Here is a 12,627-nt window from a genome sequence, read left to right as displayed (position 1 = left end):
CATAGTCCTCAAATTTTCCTTTTTTTATTGTTCTAATCTTGAAGGATCTCTACTCATTGCATTTGGTTGATGTCAGGGTTTGAACTTCCTACAAACAGGGATTCTTACCGCTCAGGTGTGTAATTGTTTGAACCTGGCTGTGGAAACAGACCCTAGGATATCCCCTGAAGGAGCAGTGCACTGTTGTCACGAGGCAGGAGTAACAGGCAACACCAGGGGGTTGATGGAGATTTTTCAGGCACTGTTGGGTATGGAATTCCCTGTGGGGAAAATTATTAAGCTGATTCCCCTGATCTCACTAATGTGACCTAAAATCTTTTGAGTGGGGAAATATCCTTGTTGGTTCCGATCAATGCTGATGAATTCTGTAATAATAACATGGTGTTGGAGCAATTCAGCAGGTCTTGGAAGCCTCTGTGGAGAGAGGGAGAGAGGAAAAAGCTAACGTTTCAAGTCCAAATGACTTGACTCTTCAGAGTCACAAATAAAAGTCCTATTAGATTTAAAAAATATTAACTGTTCTCTCTCCACAGATACTGTTGGGCCTGAGTTTCTCCAATGCTACATGTTTTTATTTCAGACTTCTAGAATCAGCAGTATTTTGCTTTTATTCTGATTTATTTCTGTGCTTGATCTTCCTGCCAATCGATTGTGTGTGTCTGTTAATTTATTAATGTTTGTTTAATTGATAGCTGTGGCCTCAGCAACAGCACTGAAGTGAGAATGAGCATGAGAGATGGGTAAATCTGTTGATATTGTTCCTCTGCCTGTCCTCTGGACCCAAGTGATTGGATTTATCTAGCTGTAATTTGGGGCTCTCTGATTAGCTGTTTGTGGGCTGTGAATGTTGCATGCGCAATACAGTGTATCTTCCTAAATATCATTCATAAAAATAAACAGCATTGTATCTTTGTCATGCTGGTGTAATCAAGATGTAACCTGTTTATGACTGAAAGAGGGGGAGGTGAGATGGGGTGGGAAGCAAAAAAAAATTACAAGAGACCAATCAGGCTGCTTTGTTTTAATGGAATCACAGGTTTCTATGCAGTTGGTCATTTCTATTGAAAAGGGGGAGAATTGAAACTCTTTGTCAGAGTTCATTGTCTGAAAGATACTTTCCGATTTTTCTGTTAATGATGCTGCTGCAGATGTTTGTAGTAGGGGTAAAGGTATATCTGACTGTCAGTGTCCTCTGTCCCATGTTGTGTGGAAGCCATTTGAGGAATGACAGCTTTCTATGGGACTTGTATGTTTACTTGTAACAATTCCACTTTTTTTTTCAATAAATCATTTGAAGCATACTTTGAATTTGAATTCTAGGTCCTCTGTCATAGCAGTAAATCCGTCTGAGGGTGGGGATGGTGGGCTGGAGAAAAGTAAGCTAAGTGAGCTCTGGAGTTGTGGTACACCTCCCAGTGGGAGCTCGCCACTGGGGAATTTGTATTGAGCTGATTGGCTGTGAGACTTTTCCTTGGCCACCCAATTGTCAAAGACATCTCCAGCTCAAGAATGTTCCTCATTGAGGAACACTCCTCCTGGAGGTGGAGTGCCCTAACACTGGTGTTAATCACCCTTTTTGTGGTGGATCACAATTATTTGTTTTTACTCAGACTGAGAAAACTAACTTGATTTTGTGGGGGTTGTGTTTACAAAATGAATAGAGAATGAGCAGGACTGTCTTAACTGGAAGTTAAGGGAATATCGTGACAGGCTGCAGTCTCATGTTGTGCCCTTTGCCATTCCCTGTGTGTGTCCCTGTCACTATGACCAGTCTGGATTTGAGTGGGAAAATCCAAAAATTGAGCACTGTTTCAACACCCCATTCCTTCACTGAAATACTGACTGTGATCCTGGGAGCATGTGATTGGTATTTTGGTACAGCATTGAGGTGGAGGTCATTCTTTGTTTAATTCATTTTCTGTCCGTGGAGAGGGAGAGACCAGAGGGAAAGCTGACCAGAACAAAACAGCCACTGCCCGACTTTGTGCGTGGGGAATTATGCAAAGATCTCATTTGAGATGGAAAGTCTGTACACTAATGGGTGGCTTAAATGAGTGAGGTATGGGAAGGATGGGGACAGTGGGTGCTGAGGGCTGTATGCTTCAGCTGTGTGTTTCTTAGATTCTCTTGCTGAACTTTCAACTCGGAGCTATCTCTTCCCTGCTGTCTGGCAGCAGTGTTACATTGTTGTATGTTTGTAAATGTACAGCATGTTTGTTGTAATGCCAGGTGCTTGTACCTTTCCTTTAACTAAGATTTTTTCATTATTGTATATGTTTTTTTCTTAAGGACTAAAGTTTTCTCATGACTGTAGTTTGCATCTGTCTTGTTTTTATTCTTGTATTATGAAGAATAATGATCTCAATGTGGCTTCCATCCAGGATTTTGCTGCATTGACCATAGTGGCCTGAGCACAAATGGGGAGCCACCCAAGTTTTTACCTGGAGGGTTTTTTTTAAACTGGGGAGCTGAAGCTCATAAAGGTCATCAACCTGAAACATTAACTCTCTCTGTCCACAGACTCTGCCTGACTTGAGTATTTCCAGCAACTTCTGCTTTTCATCTGAGGAATGGGTCAGGAGCTGGAAGCAGGTCTAATTAAATTGGAAACATTAGGAAGCAGAGTGCAGCATTGTTAACTCTGATGGCCTCCTCTTGTCATTCGCTGTTGTCGCCAGATGGTATTGGCGTTCATCAATATTAAACCTACATTCTATGCTCCAAGTGCTTGATTTAAATCTGCTGATATGTGTAAGCAGAACATCTACAGACTGCTAGTGACCAGGCTAAACTTATGAATGTTTGCACTTGATTTGCTCCTTAGGAACGACATTCCAAACCCATGACCTCCAGCCCTTGAAGGACAATGACAGCAGATTCATGGAGGCACCGCCATCTCCACACTATCCTGCCTTGGAAATATACAGCGTAGGAACAGGCCCTTCAGCCCACATAGTCTGCACCGATTCCTAATCCTTATTTTGATCCACTGCTTATTTCCCAAGTGTGGTATCTATCCTTCTGTTTGCCTCTGTTCATGTGTCTATCAAGATATGCCTTAAACGTTGCTAATGTACCTACTTCCACCATTTCCATTGGCAGTGCATTCCAGGCACCCTCCCCACATCTGAAAAATTTTCTCTCCAATTCTTCCCTAAACTGACCCCCACCTTGAACCTGTGTCCTATTGTAGTTAACCATTCCACCGGGGGGCCAAGCCTCTGACTATCCACCCCATCTATGCCTTTCAATTTAGTAGATCTCTTCCTGTTCCTGCAGGGTTGCTGTATCCAAATCCTGAACCTGCATTGGTTTGGGAAGTAGATGGAGACCTAACCAGTAATAATGGGATGAAGAAATGAGCAGCTTAAAATTCTTTTTAACAAGACCCAAAAAAAATTGTGCTGAAAATAGCTTTGAATTTGCTGCTATTGGATCAAAGGGCTTCACTGGGCCAGTTACTGCCTATATACCATTGGGCAGATGGACATAATTTGACATTAGCATCTCAACTCAGCATTTATAGTCTTTCAGATATGTTGGAATTGTGAAATATCTTTCACTTTGGAGTAACCTAGTTTAACAGAACTTGAGATACATAATACATGGTCAATTGGTCTATAATTAGAAATCAGTTTCTGTGCAGGAAATTGAATTGAGTTGCATTTTTTGACACTTCTTTATTTTAGGATGGAAGTTTAAGTCTTGGTTTTGTAGTGGAGGTGGAGTCTAGGCTTTGCTGTGACTTGATTGGCAATGGTGCTGCAAGACTAGACATAAATTTGTCACCAAGACACATTTGAGCTACTGCAAGCGTAACATTTATAGAAACTCGGCCATTCGCCCCAACAAGTCCATACACCACCTAAAGAGCATCCCCCTACCGTATCCCTGCATTCATTTGAATAAACTTTTTTTAAAGCTTCTAGGTAGCTTAATGTTGACCATTTATTCTTTTCGTGCTTCTGAAGAATAGTCCTATCACATACAAAATACTAATCAACCTGATATGATCCCTACAGCTGTACTCCTTATTGCTATGACTCCTGCTCAGCAGCTATTCTGTACTCCCTCATTCCCTTTCTGGTTCTTACTTGCTTATTACTATTGTTTTTACTAGAGTGCAGGACCTTGTGTAATAGTTTCTGCTTAGAGTGCATTAGTTTGAGATTCTAGCTCAACAAATGCTCGTATTGCTAAATGAGGTTTTTGTAATAATGTTCTTTTAGTCATTTACAGCTTCAACGTATCTATCTCAACCATCTTCTCTGGTACATAGCATAGCATGGAGCTCTCAGTGCCTGTAATTTGCAATTGTTCTGGATTTGTGACAAAGCACTTCCAATAAAATTAGCAAAGTAAACCAAGAGCTGGCAACCTAAGTAATCAGCTGTTGTGACTGGAGAGAGAGTGGTTTTAATTTATATTGCCTGACGTGAGTTTGCTTTATAAGGCGAGCATTGTTGCAAGGGTAGACAACCAACGTCTTGTTTTTAAATAGTGGGAGCTTTCGCATACAGTAGCGGTAGCCTTATAAAGAAGTTTAGATCATGGTTTAGGGCCTTTTTTGTTCACCCGTGATTTATGCAGTTGGTTTCAATGAAAAGGCGGTGAAGAAATGAAGCCCGGTGCTTCTCTATTCTAGGGGCCAGCATCAGATCCATTTTCCCGAGTTGTTACTAGGGAATATTGCTGCTGGTTTGGTGTTTTGTTTTATTTCCAGCTCCCACAGTGTTTTACTGTTCTCCCTATTACCCCAGTACCAGGGAAAACTGCTGCTGCTGCTGTGAGGGGGATGGAGGCTCCGTTCGTCCGGCGGCGGGGGGGGGGTGGTGGCGACGACCTGGAGGATAGCTAACACCATTTCCCAGGCGGCCCCTCGTGCACAGCAAGATCCCACAACGGTGGCCCTCTATTAGCTAACCCCGGACTTCCAGGTTTTGGGGGTGGGGGAGAGCATGTCTGCGTGTCATACTGCGACCCGCCCAATAAGGGCCAACCCTCCAATCAGGAGGCGCGTGGATACAATGTCCCGCCCGTTGTACCCCTGTCCCAATCAGGAGGCAGGTCATGCAGCGCCCCGCCCAATGAGGGCTGATCCTCCAGTCAAATGCTTAGGCGCGCCGTCAGCCACTGGACGTTTTAGGCCCGTGACCCTCACGTCATGTGACCGAGATCTGTGACGTACTTTGACTGCGCCGCCGGTAGGCGGAGGGAATGCGGAAGCTGAGGGTGGGACTGAGGTAGCGGAAAATCCCCGGCCTCAGCCGTACTGCGGGCCCGGCCTAACAGTACAGGCCGCAACTGAGGGGTGGGGATGAACGAGAGTAGGTGGGGTCTGGGTAGGAGGAGGGGTCAGAGGGTTGGTCTGTGGGTCAGAATGGAGGTGGGGTTTGCTTCAGAAGTTAGGAAGGTGATGGTCACTGAGTGAAGGGGGTTCCTATTCCTGAGGATAGGGACGTGGAGGAGTTCCTGAGAGTGGGGACGTGTGGGGGGAGGTCTGTTCCTAGGATCAGGGGAGTGGACTGCCCCTGAGGGTAGGTGCGTGCGGGGAGGCTGTAATCCGGAGTGGGGGGTTGGTGCTATTCCTGAGGTTAGGGGTTTGTGGGGTGGATAGGCGGGCTGTTCCTGAGGGCAGAAGGGTTGTTGCATTATGTTTCTGAGGGTAGGGATTTGCCAGTTGGTGGTCTGAGGTTAGGAGCTGATTTATATTGGAATGAGTTTTTCATCAAGTTGCTTATGACTTATAGAGGTCACTGTCCTGTTTTGACTCCGAAATGAGCCCAGTCTCTTCTCCCCAAACCCTGCAAATTTTTCCCCTTCAGTATTTATCCAGTTCCTTTTTGAAAGTTCCAATGGTATCTGCTTTCATAGCACCTTCAGGCAGTGTGTTCCAGATCACAACACCCCACTGTGTCAATGTTATTTTCTTCATGCTGTTTCTAATTATTTTATCATTTAGTTTAAATCCGTGCCATCTGGTCACCCATTCACATACTCTGGATTTACTCTATCTTTACTCATTCATAATACCGAACATTTCTCCCCTTAGAGCAGCGAAGGAGCTGATGTTTAATAATTGAAGACTCACCCGGTCTCCTCAGATCAATGGGTTTGTAGGAAGTTCCATTAAGCATATTTTGTACATTGAGTGAAAGATTGTGTGAGGATCTTCGGAACAGCAAACTATCTGTTTGCTTTTTAAAATGTGGGTGAGATGCTTTTAGCCCAGGACCCTGCGACAGGATCTGAGAAAAAATCCTCACTTTGTGCAGGCCAGGTATTTCTCATTGTCGAGGACAAGCTGTCATGATGGTGATCCGGCAAGCTAATGAAATGCAATGTGCCACTAAGAGACTTGTGCAAAAGTGTTTCAATACTTTCTCAGAACATAGCACAATGAGGAGCCACTCAACGCCCTGAGCCTGCTCTGCCAATCAATATGATCATCACTGTGGCCTCAGTTCCACTCTCCTGTTTACACCCTGATAACCATTTGACTTCTTTGACAATCATAAACCTGTTTTTATTCAAATCAATTGAATGGGAAAGGCTTGATTGCCTGTTGAAGAGAATGCCAAAGACTAACAATCGTCTGAGAAAAGAAGCTCCTCCTTGTCGCTGAGTTCATGTTGAATTATTTTGTCTCTGTGTCCCCTAGTTACAGATTCCCCTGAGAGGGGGAAACATCCTTTTGCTAGTCTGAGTTACTTTAACCTGTGGCTCGTTTCCAGGATTCACTGAGTGAATTTACATTTGGTTTGTTTTTGCAGCTTGTATTCCACTGAGACTAGAGCAGTGAAGAAATGATGATGAGTGAGTCCTGTGACAGCCCGAGCACCCAGCCTCATCACCTCCCTGAGGGAGAGTCTGACCTAGAGCGGGAGGATGAGCTGGAGCTCCAGGCCCAGGAGTACGTGGACCGGGTGCGGAACCCTGAAATGTCTGGCCCTCGACCCCAAAGCTGCCCCCCAGAGCCAAGCAGCGAAAGCCAACTTCGTGTCAGCAAGTCAAGTGCTTCAGACCTGAGTGTGAAACTGCGTTCCAGCCAGGTGCTGGCTGGAGACACTGGTCAGTCAGGTCTGCTGTCCCTCCCCTGGGAGCTGGTGCTGGAGATCTGCTCATATCTGGATGCCAGGTTTGTGCTCGGAGTGTTGCCATTGGTCTGTCGAGCATTCCAGTGTGTCCTGACTGATGAGGTGACTTGGAGAATCCGGGCCCAGAAGATCCTGGGGCTGAGCTACCCAGTGTTGGAAGGTTTGTGTCACTGTTTGTCTGTCTTTGTCTCTGTCTCTAACGGAGACATGACTGCGGTGGGGGAATTTCAGACAGAGAGGGTGGGGCGAGGTTAGTGTGTGGGCGAGTGGGTGGTTGAGTTTAAGGATGGAGCTGTGGCTTGGATTTTGAGTCAGATCTGTCTCATTCTAATTCAGTTCCTCTTTTCATAGGAAAGAAATTTGATTGGCCGTCAGCATGTATTGAGCTTGAGGAGCATCTGTCTCATTGGTCCACCAGTAACCCAAAGGTTCAACATTTCTCACTGAGCGATGGACATTTTGCCTCCGTCGACTCTGTCTTGTTGATTCAGGTGACTTGCTAGCAAGTGATCCCGCCAAACCTACTTCTGAATTGGTGTTGCTGGGCAGAGGCTTTGTGTCTGCCTTCCCGTCTGCCTGTCTGTCTGCCTGCGCCTGTGCTTCCCCGCCTGTCTGCCTGCGCCTGTGCTTTCTGGAGTCTGCATCAATATAACTACCACTAAAAGTGCACTAATCCCAAATTTCCTGCACATGTTCCATATCCTTGAATGTCATAATATTTGAATTACTCACCCAAATAATTTTTAAAGTTTGTAAGGTTTCCAGCTTCCACTACCTTCCCAAGCAGTGCATTCCCAATTCCCAACACCCACTGAGTGAAAATGTTTTTTTCCCAAATCCCTTCTGAATCTCCTGTTCCTTACCCTAAAACAATGCTTTGTCATGATTGACCCCTCAAACAAGGGGAACAGCTGCTCCCTATTCATCCTGTCCATACCCTTCATTATCTTATACACCCCAATCATGTTCCAACCCCCCCACCTCAGTCTTCTCTGCTCTAAAGAAAACAACCCAAGCCTATCTAATCTCTCTTTATAGCTCAATTTCTCCATCCCAGGCAACATCCTGGTGAACTCCTCCGTACACCCTCCAGTGCTATTACATTCTTCCTGTAGTGAAGTGACCAGAACTGCACACAGTACTCCGAATGTGGCCTGACCAATGCTCTGTACAACTGCAACATTACCTCCTTGCTCTTATACTCTATGCTTGTGTCCCATACGCCTTCTTAACTATCCCATTCATGTGCTCTGCTGACTTCAGGGATCGGTGAATAATTACCCCAAGATTCCACTGTGCCTGTAAGCTGCACAGTGTTCTTCCTTTCATTAAATACTCCTTCATCTTGTTTCTTCTTCCAAAGTGCATCATCTTGCACTTGTCAGGGTTAAATACCATCTGCTACTATGTCTGCCCATCTGATCAACCTATCCCCATCTTCCTGTAATCTACAACCATCTTCTTCAGTATTAACTATTCTACCAATGTTGGTGTCATCTGCAAACCTGCTTAATATTTATGTGTATGACAAACAATAAGGGTGCCAGTACTAATCCTTATGCTCTCAAGGTGTGTAATCCTGTTGCATGGTGTCCTGGGACGTGTGATCCTGATGAGTGTGATCACAGGCAGAGTAACTGCTGATTGTTGAGATTGTAACAGTTTTGTTACTTCCTGTCCTGCAGAATGCTTCGCTGTGTGTTTCGGGATCCAGGGATCGGAATGTGAATATCTGGGACCTGAGACGTTTAGGGCAGGATGGGGAGAAGGTTCTGGTGAAAACTCTCGGAGACCAACCACGGGGGACTCACAGGGTGAGGAGAGAGGTGTCAGCTCCCGGTGTTTCTGTAACACAGGTTCTCAGCGACATGAGTCAACGGTGTGCAGATTGTCAGGGACATGCTTACAAACAGCTGACAGTTATCTTTATAAACCTTTGTGCATGTTTGGCCTGTTCCATGCTCTGTCCATCCACACAGGCTGCAGATGGAGCTCCTGAGGGTGATGACGGCACTGGGCAAGTTCGTCTGAACAGCAGGCCTGCAGCTAGTGAGGGAAACCTTTGAAAAGCTGGTATTACCATACCCCCTCAGCTGGACCATCTGGGTCCTAGCCAATAACTATTCCCCAAGCACATTGTCTGATTGATTGTCACATGTACCAAAATACAGTGAAAAGCTTTGTTTATGAGCGTTACAGGCAGGTCACAGCAAGCAAAGGATGTACAGATCAAAAAGACTTAGAGGCGTACAGGTTACATTGCAGGTACATTATTTGAGGCTAGAATCCATTCATCAGTCTGATAACGGCCAGAAAGAAGCTGTTCCTGAACCTGCTGGTGCATGTGTTCAGACTTCTGTACCTTCGGCCTGATGGAAGAGGTTGTCGGAGAGCATTACTGGGGTATTATGGGTCTTTGATGTTTTGATTTAATTTTGATTTTATTGTCATATCTACTGAAATACAGTGAAAAGCTTTGTTTATGAGTGGTACAGGCAGATTACAGCAAGCAAAGGACATACAGATCAAAAAGACTTAGAGGCTTACAGGTTACCTTGCAGGTTACATTATTTGAGGCTAGAGTCCAATCAACAGTCTGATCTGGTCAATATTACTGTTTTATGGGATCTTAGTATGTAAAAATTGGCTACCACTGTTCTTATATTTACAGCAGTGACTACAGTTCAGGACTCCCTCCACTGTAAAGCACTTAGGGACGTTCTGAGCTCATGAAGAATACTCTGGAAATGCATGTACTAGATTCTGTTGTGAATTTCTGTGCCTGTTCTTTACCACTGTGACCCTCTGCTCTTGTTACAGGGTTGGGTTTGGGCTCTTGCAGCACAGGACCACATGCTGTGCTCTGGATCGTGGGACAGTAGTGTCAAGCTCTGGGACATGGCTTCAGAGGGGGCAGGAGTGCGAGAGATCAGGTAATGACAGTGCCTCAGTCAGTTTCCAGTGATGTGAGTTTCTGAGGCAGTGAGTGCAGTGTGAGGATTGACTCAGGCACACTCTGGTGATGCTGTTTGCCCCTGAGGGCAGCAGAGGGGACTTGTCCTTCCTGCTGTTTCCTTTGCCTGTTCTCTGAGGGCAGCTGAGGTTCCCACCAGGCACAGCTCAAATAAAGGTCTTCCATTGAAAGGCAAGAGGCTGAGGCCATTCTGTCAGTCAGGCTCACTGCTGTTGCATCAACACAACCTTAACAGGAAGCTGGCCCTGTCTCCCTCCCTGACCTCTGTTACAACTCAGTCACACTCCAATGGGGGAACTGAAAGTATTCCTTTGATTTGTCATTTTATCCTGCAAAGCCTGCTGGAAGTAGATTGGTTCGCAAAGTTAATTCTCCCACTTGGTTTGTGAGCAGGCTGTTCCCTGAGATCGTATAGGAGAAGGAGTAGGTTATTCGGCCCTTCCGCTGTATGATGGGGTGGGCTCGAAAGGCCTGCTCCTGCTGCTTTGTTCCTTACATTATATTCCATCCTTTCTGTGATAAAGACCAAAATTCGATTTGCCATCTTAATGACTTGTTGTCCCAGGATACTCAGCTCCCTCTATAGCTCAGAGTTCAGCAACCCCCCTCCATTTACATAACATGCTGCTTCTCTCTTTTTCCTGTCAAAATGAACAACCTCATCTATTCTCACATTGTACACCATCTGTCACTCACTCAATCTGTCTATATTTCTTTACAGACTCTGTTTCTTCCTTACAACTTACTTTCCTGTCTGACTTGAATCACCAACTAATTTGGTGACTCTGTTCTATGGCCATACCTCCAGGTCAGATTGTGAATAGTTAAGGCCCCAGTACAGTGGCACTCTACTGGTTACGGTTTACCAATCATTTCTTCAGCCAAACTCTTGGTTTCCTATCAGTTCATCAATTTTGTCTCATGTTTATAAACCACCTCCTACACCATGAGCCCTTCTCTTCTGCAGTAACTTTTAAATGACACTATTGAATGTTTTTGGGAAGTCAAAATAAAGCAATACCCTTTGAGTATTGAGTATTGTGGAATCTTTTACTGTCTACTTGTATGCTATTTATTATTTCTGATATTCCAATTTCTGCCTTTTTATTAAAAACCAAAAGAACTGCGGATGCTGTAAATCAGGAACAATAACAAAGTTGCTGGAAAAGCTCAACAGGCCTGGCAGCATCTGTGAAGAGAAAATCAGAGTTAACGTGTTGGGTCCGGTGACCCTTCCTCAGAACTTTTTATTATTCTTTTAGTCATCTCTTGTTGGTTTGTAACAGTTTAACAATCCTTTACCAACCACTAATTTTTGCAGCATTGTGCTTGTGATGTTTAAATCTGACACCATGGATGGTGCATGCTTCTCAAAGCGGTGTTCTTTCTGAATGGAATATATTTTTGTTGAGCTATGAAATATCTCCTTCAGTGTTTGTCACTGCTTCTCTACTGTCTTAGCTTTTAACCTATTTCCCCAGACCACTTTAACAAACTCCATCTTCATACCTTCATAGAACAGAACATAGAACACCACAGCAAAGGAACAGGCCTTTTGGCCCACCATATCTGTGCTGACTATGATACCATTCTAAACTAATTCCATCTACCTGCACACGGTCTGTAACCTTCTATTCGCTGCTTGTACGTGTGTCTGTCTAAATATCTCTTAAATGTTGTTATTGCATCTGTTCTACCATCTCCCTCAACAGCATGTGCCAGGCATCTAATACCCTCTGTGTAAAAATCTTACCCCCTCTCACCTCAAACCTATTCTGCCTACTTTTTGACATTTCCACCCTGGGAAAAAGACTTCAACTATCCACTCTATCCTGCCTCTCCCAATTTTATATATTTCGATCAGATCGTCCCTCAGCCTCCGATGCTCTCTCAAAGACAATCCAAATTTGTTCAATCTCTCCTTATAGCTAATACACACCAATCCAGGCAACATCCAGATAAAGCTCTGCTGGACGTAAACATTTTTATTTAAGTTTGACGCTTGTTTTAAACTCAGATTTCTCACCCTCAAGTGTGTAATTTATTGAGTTATGATCACTTTTCCTGTGAAATCATTAATTAATCTGGTGGCATTACAAATTGCTGAGTCCAAAAAAAGGCTTGTTCTTTGGTTCCCAAATGTATTATTCTAAGAAACTCCTGAATACTTCCTGTGAGCTTCTCCTCCAAGGTATCTTTGTCAGTTTGATCTGTTCTAGAGTGTAGCCACTGTTTCGGCAGTTGGGGCTATAAGCTACTCTGACCATTAACTACTTCCCTGTGATAATCCTCATCTTCACCGAACTGATTTTACATTTTAATTCTCGAAACCAAGATTATTTGCTGTACTGGTTTTCATTCATGTTTATCTGGGCTACCCCACTTCCTGGTCATTTCTGCTTGTCTTTCCAAAATGTCAAATACCGCCTGATGATTCACATGGGTTACTATGTGCCCTCAGCACCTGTAGAGTAGGAAACTGAGATCTGAGGAACCCCTTCCGCCCTGAGACACTGCTCTGCACCGCACCACCCTCCCTCCGCACCCACACCCACC

General features: G+C 44.5%; 3 protein-coding genes across 12 annotated transcripts in view; 1 reads left to right on the top strand and 2 right to left on the bottom strand.

Moving 5' to 3' along the window:
• dhps (deoxyhypusine synthase) overlaps positions 1-3,090 on the bottom strand; it is an 11,459-nt gene extending 8,369 nt beyond the window's left edge. The window contains exon 1 of the mRNA XM_048617788.1: positions 3,082-3,090. Coding sequence (XP_048473745.1) covers positions 3,082-3,090 — 9 coding nt within the window. The remainder of the gene's footprint in view (positions 1-3,081) is intronic.
• The window catches only part of gtf2f1 (general transcription factor IIF, polypeptide 1), a 152,325-nt gene that overhangs the window by 49,001 nt on the left and 90,697 nt on the right, over positions 1-12,627 (bottom strand). The gene's annotated exons all lie outside the window — the stretch shown is intronic.
• fbxw9 (F-box and WD repeat domain containing 9) overlaps positions 5,157-12,627 on the top strand; it is a 17,890-nt gene continuing 10,419 nt past the window's right edge. Inside the window, exons 1-5 of one of the 10 annotated variants that reach the window (XM_048617918.1) lie at positions 5,157-5,204; positions 6,774-7,257; positions 7,449-7,588; positions 8,783-8,911; positions 9,918-10,030. In XM_048617918.1, coding sequence (XP_048473875.1) covers positions 6,807-7,257; positions 7,449-7,588; positions 8,783-8,911; positions 9,918-10,030 — 833 coding nt within the window. In that variant the 5' untranslated portion in view covers positions 5,157-5,204; positions 6,774-6,806. The other 9 variants (XM_020522412.2, XM_048617914.1, XM_048617917.1 and 6 more) reach the window with 9 other exon arrangements.

The sequence above is a fragment of the Rhincodon typus genome, chromosome 38, assembly GCF_021869965.1.
Source record: "Rhincodon typus isolate 14 chromosome 38, sRhiTyp1.1, whole genome shotgun sequence".
In the NCBI taxonomy this organism is placed as follows: domain Eukaryota; kingdom Metazoa; phylum Chordata; class Chondrichthyes; order Orectolobiformes; family Rhincodontidae; genus Rhincodon; species Rhincodon typus.
This window is presented reverse-complemented; position numbering and strand designations above follow the sequence as displayed.